Source organism: Dromiciops gliroides, chromosome 3 (genome assembly GCF_019393635.1).
Source record: "Dromiciops gliroides isolate mDroGli1 chromosome 3, mDroGli1.pri, whole genome shotgun sequence".
Taxonomy (NCBI): domain Eukaryota; kingdom Metazoa; phylum Chordata; class Mammalia; order Microbiotheria; family Microbiotheriidae; genus Dromiciops; species Dromiciops gliroides.
The window spans coordinates 217,417,516-217,436,247 of record NC_057863.1 but is presented as its reverse complement, the minus strand read 5'-3'; the positions used below and the strand labels follow the sequence as shown (position 1 = coordinate 217,436,247).

The window sequence follows — 18,732 nt, the reverse complement described above, 5'->3', positions numbered from 1 at the left end:
TACAGACCAAAGAAAGTCAGAGTCTTCATTTTTTAAAACTGAAACAGTTCTAAAAGATTCATGGGCATACCTTGTACTGTTTTCCCCAAGTAATCTCCATGCCTCTCTTTATTGATTACATGTTGATAGATCTTTCCAGTAGTGATATTGTTATCTTTATAAAGGTTAATATCCAAGAACCTTTCATAATTTCCCAAGTCTAGATCAACTTCTCCACCATCATTTAATACAAACACCTCACCTAGAAAAAAGATCAAAACAATGTTTGAGGTTTTTTAAAAACAGTTTCATCCAGATAGGTGATACAAGTCATGAAAACCCATATTCCTAAATTCAAATCTAGCCTCAGACACTTACTAGCTGTGTGACCCTGGGCAAGTCACTTAACCCTGTTTGCCTCAGTTTCCTCATCTGTAAAATGAGCTGGAGAAGGAAATGGCAAACCACCCCAGTATCTTTGCCAAGAAAACCACAAATGGGGTCATGAAGAATCAGACATGACAGAAAAATTATTCAACAACAACAAAAAAATAGTTTTAGTATCCTAATAAATATGAAAACTTTCTATCATACTTCAATATGGATAAGGATAAAGACTGGACCTGCAATTTCAATGATATAGGGAACTCTATCAATGAGTCATTAAGTACTTAGTAAGTGCCTACGTTTGTGCAAGGCACTGTTACAGTCAAATGAGAGTAGTACCTGCTCTCAAAAAGCTTACAGTCTAATGGAAGAGACAACATGAAAACAACTATGTGCAAACAAGATAGATAGAAAAAACAGATCTGGACAGATATATACACATATATATACATATATATGATTAAAATGGTTGTAATTAATAGAGGGAAAGCGATCACATTAAAGAGTATCAGGAAAAGCTTCTTGTAGAAGATGGGATTCTTCTTCTACCCAATGAAATGAGTTCAATCGTTTCAGTTGCATCTAACTCTTCCTGATCCCATTTTGGTTTCCAAGATACTGGGGTGGCTTGCCATTTCCTTCTCCAGCTCATTTTGAAGATGAGGAAACTGAGGCAAACAGGGTGAAGTGACTTGCCCACGGTCACACAGCTAGTCATTGTCTGAGTGAGATTAGATTTAAACTTAGGAAAATTAATCTTCCCAACTCCTGGCACGGCACCTGGCTACCCACCCTAATGAGATGCTATAGCTAAAAAATTCATTTAAGCTGATGATGATCCTTTTAACTTAGTCTGGTCTTGGGATTATGGACCTTACTGTTCATCATCTGTCCATTCTCAAAGACTTTTCAGCCAAACCTTGTCTTGCTGAGAGGTTCAAAGACCGAGGGTCATGTCTACTATATCCTAGCTTATTAAACTGTGGGTCTCAACCCCATTGGGGGTCATGAAATTAAAGGGGGGGTCAATAAAAATTTGGCAACAGTCAAAGGTTATATATACCTATTTTATATACCTATATGCCCAGGGTCACATAAATATTTCTCAGGCAAAAAGGATTCATGAGTGGAAAAAGTTTAAGAAGCCCTAGGCTATACAATGAAGTATAAAAGTAGAGTTTTCATGTATATTTTTATGGAATATATATGTGTGTGCATGTGTGCATGTCCTTCTTAATACATGTATAGGTACATATATCTATTTTATTTCACTAAAAACAACCTAGAGTCCAAAAAGCATTTTAAAGAATCTCTCTTTAATCATCAATTAATTTTAATAAAAATCTCTAGTAAAAAGGAGAAATGCCGGCTCTTTTGATAATAGCAAAAAAAAAAAAAAATGGAAACTAAGAGGGCGTCCTCCCTCTTCTCTTACTGGGAACTAGTTAGACAAATGACATAAGAATGGAATATTACTGTGTCCTAAGAAATGAACAGTTTCTCTTTTTTTTCATTTAATGGTGTTTTTTTCCCAATTACATATAAAAACCATTTTTAACATTCTTTTTTCATATTTTGAGTTTCAAATTCTCTCTTCTCTCCCCTCCCCCCACCATTGAGAAGGCAAGCGATTAGACATAGGGTTATACATACATAGTTATGCAAAACAAGAAAATGTTATAGGCCTAGCACCCCAGAAGTTTTCTGGGGTACATCAAAGAACCTTCTCCTTGAGATACTAAACCAAAGGACAAACACACCTAAAGAGATAAGTGGCACCAGATCCAGACTGAGCTAGTTCCAGGACCACCACCCTTTATTCCAGTCTCCCCCACCCCTGGGGAGATAAGACTAGGTGTGGCTGCTGCCTTTATGGCCTGAGGAGGAGAGAGATGGCTTGAGAGATCATCAGCCACCCTTCACCCAACTCCCCCAGCTGGGTGGTGTAGTGGATAAAGCACTGGCCCTGGATTCTGAGTACCTGAGTTCAATCAAATCTAGCCTCAGACACTTGACACTTACTAGCTGTGTAACCCTGGGCAAGTCACTTAACCCTTATTATCCTGAAAAAAACAAAAGTATCTGCCTGTCTCCTGCTCGAGGAGATAGGTATCTCAGAGTTATGCCTCTGCGCTATACCTCCCCCCCATGAGAAGTCCAAGGATTTCTCTTTTGGTTTCCCTTCCCTAGCCCCTAAATAAACTATTATCTTATTCTGTTGGATTTGTGTACAAGATGGTGTGATTCTTTAAAGAGGAATTCCTAAGGACCCCAAATCCCTACCCTAACTCTTATCCCAAACCCCCACCTATTTCCCCCATAACAAAATGAACAGTTTCAGAGAAAACAGGAAAGGCTTCAAGAAATTGATGTCTAGTGAAATGAGAAGAACTAAAAGAACAATGTATAGATTATCAACAGTATAGAGAAAGACTTTGGAACGTTGATCAATGCAATGATAAACCACCATCCCCAGAGGACTGATGATGAAACATGCAGCCTACCCCCTGCCAGGGAGGTGAGGGACTTTACAGGTAGAAGAAGACATATGTTTTTAAACATGACTAGTATGTGAGTTTGTTTTGCTGCTTATTTGTTATAAAGTTGTTGTTTTTTTCTTTTTTAAAAGTTGCGGTGGCAGCTGGATGGCGCAGTGGATAGAGCACCGGCCCTGGAGTCAGGAGTACCTGAGTTCAAATCTGACCTCAGACACTTAACACTTACTAGCTGTGTGACCCTGGGCAAGTCACTTAACCCCAATTGCCTCACTTAAAAAAAAAAAAAGTTGCTTCATGTTGGGGGCAGTAGAAGGGAGAGATAAATGCTTATAAAATTAATTATTTTTTAATAAAAGAGGTTAGTTTGGGTTTTTTTTTTAAGGGAAATGCATTATAGTCCTCTTGAAGAAGGCTGCTATTATCTTTTGAATCTGTTTATTTAAAATTCTTCCTCCTTAGGATTTTGCTCTTCCAAACTCATCACATTTCACAAAAGACTTAAAAAGGGTAATAATTTGCTTCAGAGCACCAGTCTCCTCTGCTTTGAAATTGCCAGGACCAAATTTTGAATTAGACTAGCTTGAATAAAGCTTCAATTTTTAGAAAGATAATAGGAAAGAGAGACGTTCTTTTAGCATAACTGGAAGCAATGCCACTAATTGAGGAGAAATGTCTCTGGGTCTCCATTATACTTGCTAAACATGGGCCATCCTCATTATGGGTCAGCATTTCTAAAGCTTTAGAAGAATTAAACATCTCACTGACAATTCCAAACTCAATAAGAAGCCTCGATTGTCAATGCCAGAAATCATGGTGAAAAATATCCAATTGCCTAGAGAATTCAATTCAGTCTCTCTTTTATATCTCACGATAATTTTCATAAGAATTCTTTCTGTCTGGTAGCCCTCCCTTATTCTGAAGCTGCAAAAAAAAAAAAGAAAGAAAGAAAGAAAAAAAGAGGCAAATTGAAAGAACTCATGATTATAATTGTCCGTGCTTAACACAGAGTTGATTTACTTCCTGCTTAAAATTCATTTTAATCCATTAACCCAGGATTGCAGAAAGAAGTGAAAGTCCTGCTATCTTGAACACTTCCTCTGGCAGCAATTTTTCTTGTGTCTCCAAGTTCTCAGCATAAGCCATGTGCCCTAATCTTGTGACACCTCAGTGTCAATTATTTTAGGGATATAGTGAAATTAGGTTTTCTTTGAACTCATCTCATTATATAACCGAATTTTCAGGGGCAGCTATGTAGCACAGGGGATAGAGGACCAAAGGATCTAAATTCAAATCCGGGCCTCAGATACTTAGTAACCCTGGGCAAATCACTTAACCCTGATAGCCTTCCAAAAAAGGGGGTGTGTGGGGGAGGTGAATTTTCAAAACACAAAGTACTTTTCTGGATCTAAAGAAAGTGGTTGGGACCTTGAAAGGAACTCCAAAAAGTATAGGAACAACTGCTTTTGTGACTTAGTGTTAACATTATTATTTTTTTTTAAGTGAGGCAATTGGAGTTAAGTGACTTGCCCAGGGTCACACAGCTAGTAAGTGTCAAGTGTCCGAGGCCGGATCCGAACTCAGGTACTCCTGACTCCAGGGCCAGTGCTCCATCCACTGAGCCACCCAGCTGCCCCAGTGTTAACATTATTTTAAAAGCATGTTAAGAGAAATTATTTTCAAAATCTGTACTGAACAAATTCTGTCATCTCTACAAGATTGTGCCCAATATCATTCCCTCTCTCTAATCTTTTCTTGATCACCAGCTCCTTCTTTGCCAACTACAAACATACCTACATCTCCCCAATCCCTAAAAAAACAACCTCACTAAATCTCACCACCCTCACTAGTTATGTCCTATATTTCTTCTCCTTTATCAGCCAAAATCTTTGAAAAAGCTGTCTATGAGGGGGCAGCTAGGTGGTGCAATCTATAAAGCAGTGGCCCTGGATTCAGGAGAACCGGAGTTCAAATCTGGCCTCAGACACTTGACACTTACTAGCTGTATGACCCTGGGCAAGTCACTTAACCTTCATTGCCCCCAGTAAAAAAAAAAAAAAGAAAAGAAAAAAAAAGCTATCTATGTTCTGCGCCTCCATTTATTCTCCTTTTACTCTTTTAAGCACTCAGAAATCTAGCTTCCAACCTTACCACTGAATTTAAATGGTTCTCTTACCAATGTTCTCTCAACTGCTAAATGTAATGGTCTCTTCTCCATCCTCATTTTTCTTGACTTCTTCATGGCACTTAACACTATTGATCACCCTCTTCTCCTAGACACTATCTCTTCTTTGAGTTTTTGTGACTGTACTTTCTCCTGTACTTTGGCTACATAATGAGAAGACAGGACTCACTGAGAAAAACCCTGATGTTGGGAAAGATTGAAGGCAAAAGGCAAAGGGGAGGGCAGAGGATGGGATGGAGAAATAGTATCATGGAAACAACAACGGTGAAATTGGACAGATTTTGAGAGATAGGAAGTAAAGAAGGGCCCAACATGCTCTGCTCCGTGGCCTCACAAAGAGTCAGAATGAAAGTCTGAACAACAACAATGCTCTCTCCATATTCTCCTCCTACCTAGCTGACATCATCTTCTCAGTCTCCTTTGCTGGAGACTCATTCATCATCAACATTGCTAACTGTGGCCTGCTCTTCTTTTCTCTCTACAATGGCCCCATCACATCCCATGGATTGGGTCCATAGGTCCATCACTACACAGATGACTCCCAGATCTCTATCCTTAGACTCTCCCTTGTGGTCTCATCCCATATTCCTAAATACGTATTAGATATTTCAAATAGGTCTAAAGTAGAACTCATCATCTTTCCCTCAAAACTCACTCCTCTTCCAAAGTTCCCTACCAGTACTGAGAGCACCACCAACTTTCTAGTGACCCAGATCTTATCATTTACTTCTCACTCACCCCACATATTCAATCAATTGCCAGATCTTGTCATCTCTATCTCCATAACATCTTTTACACACATCCTCTCCTCACCACTTAGATAGCCACCTCGCTATGTGGTTCAGCTCCTCATCCCCTCTTGTCTGGATTATTGTAATAGTCTGTTGGCCTCCTTGCCTCCATTCTCTCCCCACTTCAATCTATCCTCCATACAGCTGCCAAAGTGATTTTCCTAAAACATAGGTTATTAGTAAAATTGGTTTGAAATTACCTCAAGAAAAAAAACAAAAAGGAAAAAGACCTATATGTACAGAAATATTTATAGCAGCTCTTTTCTAGTGGCAAAGAATTCAAAATTATGGGAATTACAATCTATTGGGGAATGGCAGAACAAGTTGTGGTATGTGATTGTGATGGAATACTATTTGTGTTATAAGAAATAATGAGGGGCAGCTAGATGGCACAGTGGATAGAGCACCGGCCCTGGAGTCAGGAGTACCTGAGTTCAAATCCGGCCTCAGACACTTAACACTTACTAGCTGTGTGACCCTAGGCAAGTCACTTAACCCCAATTGCCTCACTAAAAAAAAAAAAAGAAAGAAATAATGAGCCAGGGGGCAGCTAGGTGGCACAGTGGATAAAGCACAGACCCTAGATTCAGGAGGACCTGAGTTCAAATCCAACCTCAGACACCTGACACTTACTAGCTATGTGGGCAAGTCACTTAACCCTCATTGCCCTGAAAAAAAGGGAAATAATGAGCCAGATGCTCTCAGAAAAACCTGGAAAGACTTATATGAATTGATGTAAAATAAAATGAGTAGAACCAGGAGACCACTGTACAGTAACAGCAATATTGTAAGATGATCAAGTGTGAATGACCTAGCTATTCTCAACAATACAATGAACCAAGACAACTCTGAGGGAACTTATAATGAAAAATGCTATCCATCTCCAGAGAGAGAACTGATGGAGTTGGAACATAGATTAAAGCTTACTTTCTTACTTCCTTTATTTTTCTTGGGTTTTTATTTTGGTATATGTTTTCTTTTACAACATGACCAATATGGAAATATGTTTTGCACGACTGCACATGGATAACCTCTATCAAATTGCTTATCTTATCAAACAAACAAACAAAAAAAAATTGCTTACCTTCTCAATGAGGGGAGTGGGGAGGGAGAGAATTTGGAATGCAATTTTTTAAATGTATGTTGAAAACTGTATTTACATGTAATTAGGAGGAAAATAAAATACCTCATCTGACAAGTGACCCAACAAGGTGGTCAAGGAGAAACCCATGAAGTAGTTCAACTAACAGTTTAAAAGCCTCTTTACAAACAACTTTTGGTACCAATTTAGGAAATTTTAAATCAAATCTACAATCATTTATTAAGTCTCCTCAGGCACTATGCTAGGTGATAAAGATATAAATACAACAAATGAAGCAGTCCCCAGTCACAAGGAGGTATATTGAGAGACGCTGTAGACTAGAGAATTAACCTGAACCAAGAAAATCTGAATTCCAACCCTCCTTCTGACCATGGGCTCAGCCTCTCATTATACCAGGTAACTCTAAGACTGTACTGTTTACAGGGCATCTGCTGATCTTCAAGTGATAGAAGGAATGTCCCATACTAATAAAATCATAGGTCCATTTTTTTTAATGGCTTCCAAGTTAAGAGCCATTTTCTGAGAACAAATAAGAGCTCAGTCAAAATTTTCAGGCTACCAGTCAGTTCTGTTTTCTTAAATAACTGGCTGAGGCCACAACATAAGAAGCCAGTAAACTGAGCAAGCCTAACCTAAAAGAATGGGGCAGCCAGGTGGGACAGTGGATGGAGTGCTGGGCCTGGAGTAAGGAAGACTCATCTTCCTGAGTTCAAATCGGGCTTCAGACACTTAGCTGTGTGCCTTAGGCAAGTCACTTAATCCCAATTGCCTCAGTTTCCTCATCTGTAAAATAACGTGGAGAAAGAAATGGCAAACCACTCTGGTATCTTTGCCAAGAAAACCCCAAATAAGGTCACAAAGAGTCAGACAGGACTGAAATGACTAAACAACAACAAATCCAAAAGAAGGGGTGCTAGGCTGTCCTAATATAGCTCCCTCATTCAGATTTTTTATTTTCTCCAGAAAAAATTTACCAAAATCCCTAAAAAAAAAAAAAGGTGATTTGTGGCATATTAAACAGCAACAAAACTGTATTCTCTACTATACCATGTTCATAGGGCGAAAAGGTTCCAGCATCAATGTTAATATAGGGATCAATTTTGATAGCAGTCACCCGGAGGCCACATGATTTTAGAATGGTACCAATGCTGCTCGCAATGATCCCTTTTCCAATACCGGAGATGACCCCGCCAGTGACCAGTATATACTTCATTGGCAACCCAATGGCCAGAGGCCAGTGCCCAGATCAGGAATCTGAAAGAAAGACCAAAAAAAAGAAGTTACCACAGCATAGGAAGAATGTTTTATATTTTCATACTTTGAGTCAAACTAAAGAAGTAAAAACAGCTACACCTAAATTTCAAAAACACCCCCTTCTATTGTCCGAGTTATACACATTTGGAAAAGACCCTATTTTCCAGGCTTTCTACTAACTTTTGCTTTCAATAGCAGAAAGTGATAAAGATTCTATACAGGCAAGGATGCCTATCTATTTTCTTGGAGAAATTCTATTCATCCCCACTCATAATATAACCATGCTTTGTAAACAAACAAAACAAAAAATCCCAGAAAATTAAAGAACCTGCCCTCTTTTATTCAGGACACTTGATTCTGGCCTGTCATATTTAGGTAGCCAGTAAGAAAGGGGGGGGGGAAATCATAAGATTTTGTGGTATAGTAAATGTGGGAAAGGTACTCTCTTCTCTTCCTGCCCCCCTCCACACACACCTCCCTTCATTTTGGGAACTATCTGGTAAGACTTGGCTATCAACATATCCAATGTGTTTCCTTCTTTTGCTTTCCAAGTCAAGCTTTAACTCAAAGGTGCCGTTTTATTACACATTTGTAATATATGCATGATGGAGAGGACAGTAAATATTATTTTTCAAATGTTTGTAACTCCTATAGTAGAAGTGGGTGCCTTTAAAATTCAGATATAGCAAATTCTTTGTAATTTTCCAGTTTGAGTCCAAAGTATTTCTCTTTTTTAACTATACTTTTTTGAGGGGGGCTGGGTGGGGAAGAAGAGGAGTCATTGGAGAGGTATGTTTTTTTTAAAGCTTCAACAAAACATTTTTGTTTTGGTTTGGTTTTTGGTTTTTTTTAGTGAGGCAATTGGGGTTAAGTGGCTTGCCTAGGGTCACATAGCTAGTAAGTGTTAAGTGTCTGAGGCCAGATTTCAACTCAGGTCCTCCTCACTCTATCCACTGCACTACCTAGCTGCCCCAACATTTAATTTTTTAAAGGATAAATCATTTAATCTCTCCAAATCTCATGGGGGGGGGGGAAGATAATATTTGCAATCCACTTCCCAGTGAGGAAAGTGCTTTACAAAGCATTTTATGAATGTAAGCTATTATTGTGATAATATTTCTAGAATCTTAAGCTTGAGGTGGTCATCATGATCACAGTTTCTTCATACTACTGGATCCATTGCCCATCCCATTTGCCCATTTCACCATGGATCTATTCTCTTGAGAATGTCAATGTCTCCTCTTGATAATGTCAATGTCTCCTCTCTCTCTTCTAAGCCTAGGAGAGACATGGTCCTTTTGTATTTTAGAGACTCCTGGACTGGTTAATGAGATACCAAGTTCTTATTGGATGTTGGAGGGGATGAGGGAAAGCTGGGACACTAATCCATTGTTGGTGGAGCTGTGAAAAGATCCAACCATTCTGGAGAGCAATTTGGAACTATGTCCAAAGGGCTACAGAACTGTGCATACCCTTTGATCCAGCAATACCACTGCTAGGTTTATATCCCAAAGACATGCCCAAAAAGAGAAAAAGAACTATTTGTACAAAAATATTTATAGCAGCTCTTTTTGTGGTGGCTAAGAATTGGAAATCAAAGGAATGCCCATCAGTTGGGGAATGGCTAAAGAAACTGTGGTATATGATGGTGCTGGAATATTATTGTGCTATAAGAAATGACAAGCAGGATGACTTCAGAAAGGCCTGGAAAGACATGTATGAAATGATGTAGTATAAAGTGAGCAGAACCAAGAGAACATTGTGCACAGAGACAGCAATATAGTTTGATGAAGAACTGTGAATGACTTGACTATTCTCAACAATACAATGATTCAAGACAATCCCAAAGGACTGGTGATGAAACATAATATCCACCTCCAAAGAAAGAACTGATGTTGATGTAACAGCATTCTATTTTTCACTTTCTTTCACTTTTTTTCTTTTAATCAAGTTTTCTTGTACAAAATAACAAATGTGGTAATGTTTTACATAATCATACATGTATAATCCATATATGATTGTTTGCCACCTGGGGGGGGGAAGGAGAGGACGGGAAAGGATAAAAATTGGAACCCAAAACTATAAATAAAAATGTTTATCATGTGGAAAAAAAATATGAAAGTTTTTAACAGTCGGTTAGGATAACTGAAAGACGCCAGTTTTTGAAGGACCACCCTTTTGGGGAGGAGACGACCAATTTTAAATCTCACAATCATTAAAAAAAAAAGATACCAAGTTCTGAGTTCATCTCATTCCCAAACTGACTTGTCCCAACAAATAGTTAATGGCTAATAAATCAAAATTGGCCTTTAAAAATACATACTTGAACAAGTCTGCCTTTAAAGTGTAAGCCAGTTAGAGATACAAATCTAGCTTCTTCCCACTACCCATTTCACAGGCTCCTCTCTGAGACAAGTATTTTTGAAACATTAAAGCATTTTATTACCATGAACTTTGTTATTATTGGAAAGAGGATAATTTTGAAATGAAATCTAATCCCATATAAAACTATGCTTGAAGGCCAGTTGTTTGTCCAAACAAACACACAGCACAGTCCCGCGAAGTCCTTCATACTCTTGCCTTAAGCAAGTTTTGCCGGTGGTGTAGCAATCCTAAAATTTCTGTAGCTAAGCTTCACCAGGAGAACAGTTCTCGTTTAAGAGAGGCTAAGACTTCCCCTTCATTTTCTGAGGCTTCAGTCCCTCCGATCATAACAAGACGCTTCAGACATGATGTCTGTCAACCATTATTATTTGAGTAATTTTAAGACTTTTAGACATTCTAAAACATTCCAAAAGAACAAAATGAACCCAAATCTTTCATTCTTTATGGGCTCTGTTTAAAAAAAACACCACAAAACACCAAACCATCAAACTTTTCTCTAGGCTGAGGGGATAGCTTAATCAATCAGCAGGAACTAAAGCGAAGGGCCACAGCCAGCCCTTCCATTCACTGCTCCATAGGGGAAGCAGTCCCCAAGAGGGTAGATGTTTGGGGGGGGGGAGCAAAGGCAGCGGTTGCAGGTAATTAACCTTTTTCTCTTTACCATTATGCAAGCGGGTGGAGCCTGGGGAAAGACAAGCAGAAGAGAGCTTTACTTAGAAGAAGCAGGTGCGGGGGGGGGGGGGGGGAGGCTGATGTGCTTCCTTACAAGACATCAATCTATCGGGTCCCCCCACCCCAGATTGCACCTTCCTGAGCTCATTGCCCTCCTCCTTGCCCCACCCCCACTGTAAAAAATATGTTTGAGAGAAGCTTGCAAAATGCTTCCCGGGCTGCGGGTCAGTGGTTCCCGAGCGTTAGAGAACTTAACTCTTGCCGGAAAATGCGGAGAAAGGTCAAGCGCTAGAAGATCTGGCGGGGGGAGAGGAAGCCACCACCAAGGGGCCAAGACAAAGGAGGCCGTCCCGAGGGAGGGTTCGGAGCGCACAGTCCCGGAGTTCGGGGCCCGCAGCTGGGCCACGCATGAACTCTTGTTCCAGGGCTCGGGACCTCTACTCCTCTTCGTAGTGCTTCACTCTTGCACTGCAGAAGAGGGAGAGAGGGAAGGAAGGAAGGAAGCAAGGAGGGGAGGTGTGCGGAGATCTAAAGCAAAGGCCCAGGGGTGGGGGGCGGAGGGGGGAGGAGGAGGGAGTCCTGCCCAGTCCCCAAGGCACGCATCCGTCCCCAGGAGCCGAGAAAGAGAACGGGGAGCCTGGGGCGTTCGCGGGGCCCGGCGCGGGCAGCAGTGGAGGACCCCGGACCCGCACATGCAAGGAAAGGCATTACCTGAGCTGGGAGCCGTGGAGGTGGAGGAGCGAGGGCGGGGGCGGCAGCCGCAAGCTCCTCCCCCCCAGCCCGCCCCGCCCCCCAGTATCTTATCAGCTCACCTGTCTGTGGCGCAGTCTCTGAGCTCTGGCCCGGGAGGCCACGGTTAGCAGGGGTAGTGATGCGGTTACCCCGCGAGAGGGCGCCCCGAATCCAGAGCCCCGGCTAACCCAGACCCCCGGTTCCTCCGCTTGGATCTCCTGGATTTGCTACTACGCGGTCCTTTTCCACCCCGCCCGCTTTGTGATGACCCTTGTTTATCCGGCAGCCCAAGGAATCCGCCGTGCTGTGCCTTGTTTTTAATAAAGCTTTCGTGGTTTACAAAAAAAAAAAAAAGTAACTCCACGGATGACCGCTGTGTGCATTCCTTTACTCAACTATGCTTACATAATTCTGGTTGCAAGAGTTTTCTCCTAGCTCTTAATGTGAAGTTAGCAATAATGATGCCACCCCCTACACACACACACACACACACACACACACACACACACGGACCACTAGCATTTTGGGTTTGATTCACCAAAGAGAACAAAAGAAAAATCAGTAGTCAGCTCCTATCCGCAGTACAATTTTGAAAGTAAGGTGTTGATTGCACAGCAGAGTGTGTATGTATGCATATTTGTATATATGGTTGTTTATACTGGTATATTAATATGTATTGATATATCAATATATACTTATTATATCAATACACATGTGATGTATCTATATATAGATATATACATAATATACATATGTTCATATGTATATATTTATATCAATATATGCACATTAACATACAATATCAATATAACACTATATATAATGTAGATATATCTATGAGTATATGTTGATATAGTATACATATTGTATATCAGCACATACAATAGATGCACTATATATTAATATAAACACACATATATAGTGTATGAATATATATATAGATAAAAACAGTCACAGAGTCAGACATGACTGAATAACAACAAATACATTTATATAGACTGGCATATACATATTTGTATATATCTGGATATATTGATATATAGACATATGCACAATATATAGCAATATGTACAAGCTATTTATCAACATATACACATATAATGTAGATATATACCAATATTAAGATATATGTGTACAATACACATATATTTGTATGTGTGTATATACTGATATGTAGATATAGATAGCTATTTCAATATATACACACTATACATCAATATATACAATATGTACACTATGTATCAATATACAGACACATATGTATATAATGTCCCTAAAATCTTTGTGTATTTCTAAGCTTTATAGCTTAAACTACACTAAGCTTAAATAGTTTAAATCTGCACCAAGGGGCAGCTAGGTGGCACAGTAGATAGAGCACTGGCCCTGGATTCAGGAGTACCTGAGTTCAAACCCGACCTCAGATACTTAACGCTTACTAGCTGTGTGACCCTGGGCAAGTCACTTAACCCCTACTCCCCTGCAAAAACAAAAAACCAATATGAAAACTGCACCAAGACGTTTGGAACATCCTGTATTTTACTAGGCCAGAATTTAAGAATTCTGCTAAGGGGGCAGCTAGATGTCACAGTGGATAGAGCACTGACCCTGGATTCAGGAGGACCTGAGTTCAAATCCGACCTCAGACACTTAACACTTACTAGCTGTGTGACCCTGGTCAAGTCACTTAACCCCAATTGCCTTATTAAAAAAACAAAACAAAACAAAACAAAAAAGAATTCTGCTAAGAACCAAGCAAATTTCCCAGTCAATTACTAGCCTGGTCCCTCTAATTGCAAAAGCAAGCAGTAGGGGGCACTGGCCCTGGATTCAGGAGGACCTGAGTTCAAATCTGGCCCCAGACACTTAACACTTACTAGCTGTGTGACCTTGGGCAAGTCACTTAACCCCAATTGCCTCACCAAAAAAAAAAAAAAGCAAGCAGTAGGAAATAGAGGTTTAAGATTTCATTTAGAAGCTTCTTTTTATGTTCTGTGTGCATAGGAATGCCCTTTTTTAGTTCAGAATTTTTTGGTTTTGGTTTGGTTTTGGTTTTGGTTTGGAAAATTAGGGTTGTGACTTGCCCAAGGTCACACAGCTAGTAAGTGCCAAGTGTCTGAGGCTGGATTTGAACTCAGGTACTCCTGAATCCCAGGGCCAGTGCTCTATCCACTGGGCTACCTAGCTACCCTTTTTGTTTTTGTTTTTTGTTTTGTTTTGTTTAGTTCAGAATTTTAAAAACATTTTTTTAACTCTCTACTCTGAAACTGAAAAAGGAGGCCTCCTTTGAAGAGGTGGAGAATTCTAAATTATGGAATGTTGCATTTCCTGTCCAATGCTGATTAGTTATGGTGAACTGGTTATTCTTTTAATATTTTATTCTATCTTAATCTTTGTTACACAGGCAGATCAGATTGATTAGGAAGGAGGGAAGAATATTTTCAGAATCTAATGTGATGTAAAAACAAAATGTTATCAATAAACCTAAATGAATGGCCCTTGTGATTCCTCTCCTTGTCATGTTTGCCATTTTTCTTTGACCATTCAGCCTTCTCCATAAGAGTAAAACCAATCATCCATAGGATTAAAGGTTGAGAGCTAGAAGGAATCTCGAAGGTTACGGAGTCTAACTTCCTCTTACAGATGAGAAGTTTGATGCCCAAAAGAGTATTCCTGTGGAAACTGCTGAGTTGTATTCTTGTGAAAGTAATTTGAAATCATCAGATGGAAGGGATTTTGTCTATTCAACAAACATTTATTGATGGATTTTTTTTTTCAAGGTATTAGGAGCAGGTGTTTGGGAGTACACAGATGAAAAAGACACAGACCCTATCCTCAAAGAGTTTATAATCAATTTGAAGAGCTGGAGTAGATAAAACATAACTTTTATGCAAAAGTAAGTTTAATGCCAAGTTAAATGTAATAGGTTCAAAGTAGAGGTACATATAAATTGCTCTAAGAAAACTTAAGGAATGAGAGAACACTTTAAGCCTAGAGAATGCTTAATGGAAGAGGTTAAACACACACACACACACACAAATAGTATTGTAATTTTCCTCATCAAAAGACATGCAAAAAAGGGGTTTTTGTTGTTGTTCAATTGTGCCTGACTCTTTTCAACTCCATTTGAGGTTTTCTTGGCAAAGATTAGTGGTTTTGCCAGTTCCTTTTCCAGCTAATTTTACAGATGAGGAAACTGAGGCAAACAGGGTTAAGTGACTCACCTAGGGTCACACAGCTAGTAAGTGTCTGAGGCCTCTTTGAACTGAAGTCTGGCTAACTAGAGGCCAGGAGCTCTATCCATTTTGGCAGGGAGCTGCCCAGCCCCCAAAAAAGGAAGTCAAAATTAAATACTAGGAAGTACTTTGGCTATAGGGTGTGGGAGTTAGGGAATGTTTTTTCATTGATTCATTAAACAAGTATTTACTGAATGCTCATTATATTAATGAGATCTAAGAACTGTGCTTGGGTTGAAAGGTATTCAAAGGATATGTAAAGATCAATCCCTCATTAAATGACTCCATCCTTCTTTCAGAAGCTTTCCTCTTTACCATTAATATTTTTTTGTGGTATAGAGTCTGCAAGGGAGTCTAGGAAGCACAGCCCTCACCAAATGGGGTAGAGTCTCTCTTAGAAAACAAATGGAGGGGGCAGCTAGGTGGCACAGTGGATAAAGCACTGGCCCTGGATTCAGGAAGACCTGAATCGGACCTCAGACACTTGACTTGCTGTGTGACCCTGGGCAAATCATTTAACCCCATTGCCCTGCAAAAAACAAAAAACAAAAAAAAAGAAAACAAATGGAGATGCGTAGGAATGGAATCCACTTCCGCCTATTAAACAATATGAAGAATCATTAAAATGCTCATAGGACAAAAAAATGAGATTTCAAGTTTCTACTCTCAAATATGTAAGACCCCTTTGGGCTAATCCCCAATTCCAACTCCCAGGTTAACTTCCTTATGTTAACCTGTAAATTAAGGAAACAATCAATATAGGAGAAAATAAGGTCTTTAATCTAATCGGGGCAGAGGAACTATGGCTAGTGGTATCACAAAGTAAAAAGCTAGAAATACCAAAAATACCCAAAGATGGGAACCGAGAACACGGTTTTTATGGGGTAACAGAACAAAAGGGAACTAATGAACCTTTGGCAAAAGAAACAGTAGAGTTGTTCCTGAGTTAAGTATAGATGCTGCTTAACTTTAAATAGAAACTACTTAATGTAAGTGGATCCTTTTACATAACAACATAAAGTCCGGGGAGTAAGGTGGGGAATCATTGGGAGGGGATATTTTCTTAGGGGAGATCCACAAGTCAATCAAGAGACTGGAATTGACAAAGATTGGTTAGCCCCTGGCAATTCATTGGTCTGGGAATGGGGAATAGGTGGGGATCAGTCAGTTCTCCATAAATTTGTAGTTATCGCTTAGATGATGACAACTCCAGGTTCAAGGTACTCTTTGGTTCTGCAATCCTAAAACATAACTCATGAGTCCCAACTGACCTGTTTACGATTGAACAGGAAGCCAGAGGACACAGCTCAGAGTAAGGGGATTATTGGAGCATAGGAAAAAGATTTCCTTTAGAGCATTTCCCCTAAAACTCAGGGCACATATTTACTTATTGGGAAGTCAGCAAATATAGAGATCAAGTATAAAGGGAACCAAACATGAGGAATATGTGTAAATTAGGCAATTCAACTCCAAAACCCCAGAGCTCCTGATGGCCTTTTGTGATGTCCTTCCTTTGCTTCTTGTTCTGAAGCCAAAAACTGCTTTCTGCTGAGCTCATTGTTGGTTGGACATAATCCTGCAGCCTCCAGCTTCTGGCTAAACTGTTTAAAATTAAAATTGTAACTATATCTAATCTAATATTGGAAAAAATATAAATTATACTACCTGTCTGCTTAAGGGCTTTTGCAGCCTCTTGCCTTAGGGCATGCTCTAGCTTTCTCCAACTTTCACTCTTTTTCTCCTTCACTCCAGCTCCCCTACTTCTCTTTTACTGCTCCACTCCTTTCTTCAAACTCCAAGCCCTTTCGCTTTGTCGACCCTCCTGAAAAGCCCCTTAGAGTCCTCACCTCTGTTGCCAACCCCCTGGCGTCTCTAGCATCTCTGTATCGTAGCCCTTCCTCAATTTCTCCAACCTATCTTTCTCCCTTTCTCTATCCTCCGGTATCCCTTCTGTTCTTCCAATCTTCTGGCCTCCCCCTTCACCGTCTTCTCCCCTGTATATATGTTCCTTTTCTCCCCTCAAACCTCAGGCTCCCTGCACCCCCGTTCACACCAAGCTAATCCACCTGCGTGCTATGGCTGTGGCCAGGCGGGGGCTCGAGGGGCCCATGCCCCCTGCTGTGCGCCTGGGACCTCCGCAGGAGCTGCACTAGGGCCTGGCCTGCCTGAGCCCCTGATCTCTGGGGTAGATCCCCTCAGGGCAGAGGGAGCTGGGGCTTTTTGGCTTAGCTGAAGCTGAGGGGGAGGGGCACCAGCCCCTCTACACAGAAAAAAACCCCTAAAGGCCTAAGGCTTTTTAATCTCAGCCCAAAGGCTGGGTCCCCAAATCAAAATAAATTCCCACAACTGAAATCCTTAGTTCGAGCTTTCAGTCAGGAGAACTCAGGTTCTCCTGACTCCAGGGCTGGTGCTCTATCCACTGTGCCACCTAGCTGCCCCTCACATTAGGTCTTAACCAAATCTCATATTTCCTGAGGCCACTCCCTCCAATGACTAAGGGCTAGGTAAGAATTAAGGCAAAAGATGCCCAATCTACCATCACAAAAATATCAATCTGGGAATGGAAGAACTTTCAGAATTTCTTTCCAGAACAGAAACAGTTTCTATTTACACTAATTTTAAACCATCAAAACGTAAACAATGAGCCACAGATGCTTGGGTTGAGGCTTATTTTTACCCATTCAAGGAAAGCCCCAGAGATTTGGATTTAAAGTCTTACTCTAGTAGCCCCTTTGATGGAATGTGGAGAGGAAAGAAATTCTTTCTCCACCCTGCAAGACTCCCTTGAATATTCTGTCTCAGTGTAAGGTTAATTTACTTTTTATCTACACTATAAGGGATGTTTTCTATATTGTTAGCCAATCAAATTCCTTGTGTCCCATCAATTGCTTTAACTTTATAATCCAATGGGATGAATTGAGAAATTTATTTAGTTTGATGAGAGGCAAAAAAATAACCTTAAGAACTTCACATTCTGTTATGCTTGTTGTTGGGGGCTTTTGTTTGTCTGTTTTGAAAATTCCCCAATTTGGTCTGGGACTTCCCCAATCCACCTCTTATACAAAAAGGATGGATCTGATAACTGCAATCTACTGAGAACTGACTGATCCCCACCTACTCCCCATTCCCAGGCCAATGAATTGCCTGGGGCTGACCAATGTTTGTCAATTCCAGACTCTAGATTGATTTACTCATCTCCCCCAAACAAACTATCCCCTCCAAAAGATTTCCCACCTTACTCCCTAGACTTTAGGTTATCAGGTAAAAGAGTCCATTTACATGGAGTAGTTTCTATTTAGAGTTAAGTAGCTTCTATACTTAACTCAAGAGCAGTTCTATAGTTCCCTTTGTTAAAGGTTCATTTATATTGTTCCCTTATTCTGTTACCCCATATAAACCCTGTCCTCAGTCCCCCATCTTTGGATATTCTTAGCATCTTGCTTTGCAATACCACGAGCTATACTTCCTCTGTGCAGATTAAGACCTTATTTCTCCTATATTGATTGTTTCATTAATT

General features: G+C 40.2%; 1 protein-coding gene across 6 annotated transcripts in view; it reads right to left on the bottom strand.

Annotated features, from left to right (window-relative positions):
* CTPS2 (CTP synthase 2) overlaps positions 1–12,392 on the bottom strand; it is a 136,172-nt gene extending 123,780 nt beyond the window's left edge. Inside the window, exons 1-4 of one of the 6 annotated variants that reach the window (XM_043996463.1) lie at positions 12,063–12,392; positions 11,507–11,718; positions 7,987–8,193; positions 71–241 (exon numbers count right to left, since the gene is read on the bottom strand). In XM_043996463.1, coding sequence (XP_043852398.1) covers positions 71–241; positions 7,987–8,152 — 337 coding nt within the window. In that variant the 5' untranslated portion in view covers positions 8,153–8,193; positions 11,507–11,718; positions 12,063–12,392. The other 5 variants (XM_043996465.1, XM_043996462.1, XM_043996467.1 and 2 more) reach the window with 5 other exon arrangements.
* Between the last annotated feature and the right edge of the window lie 6,340 nt (positions 12,393–18,732).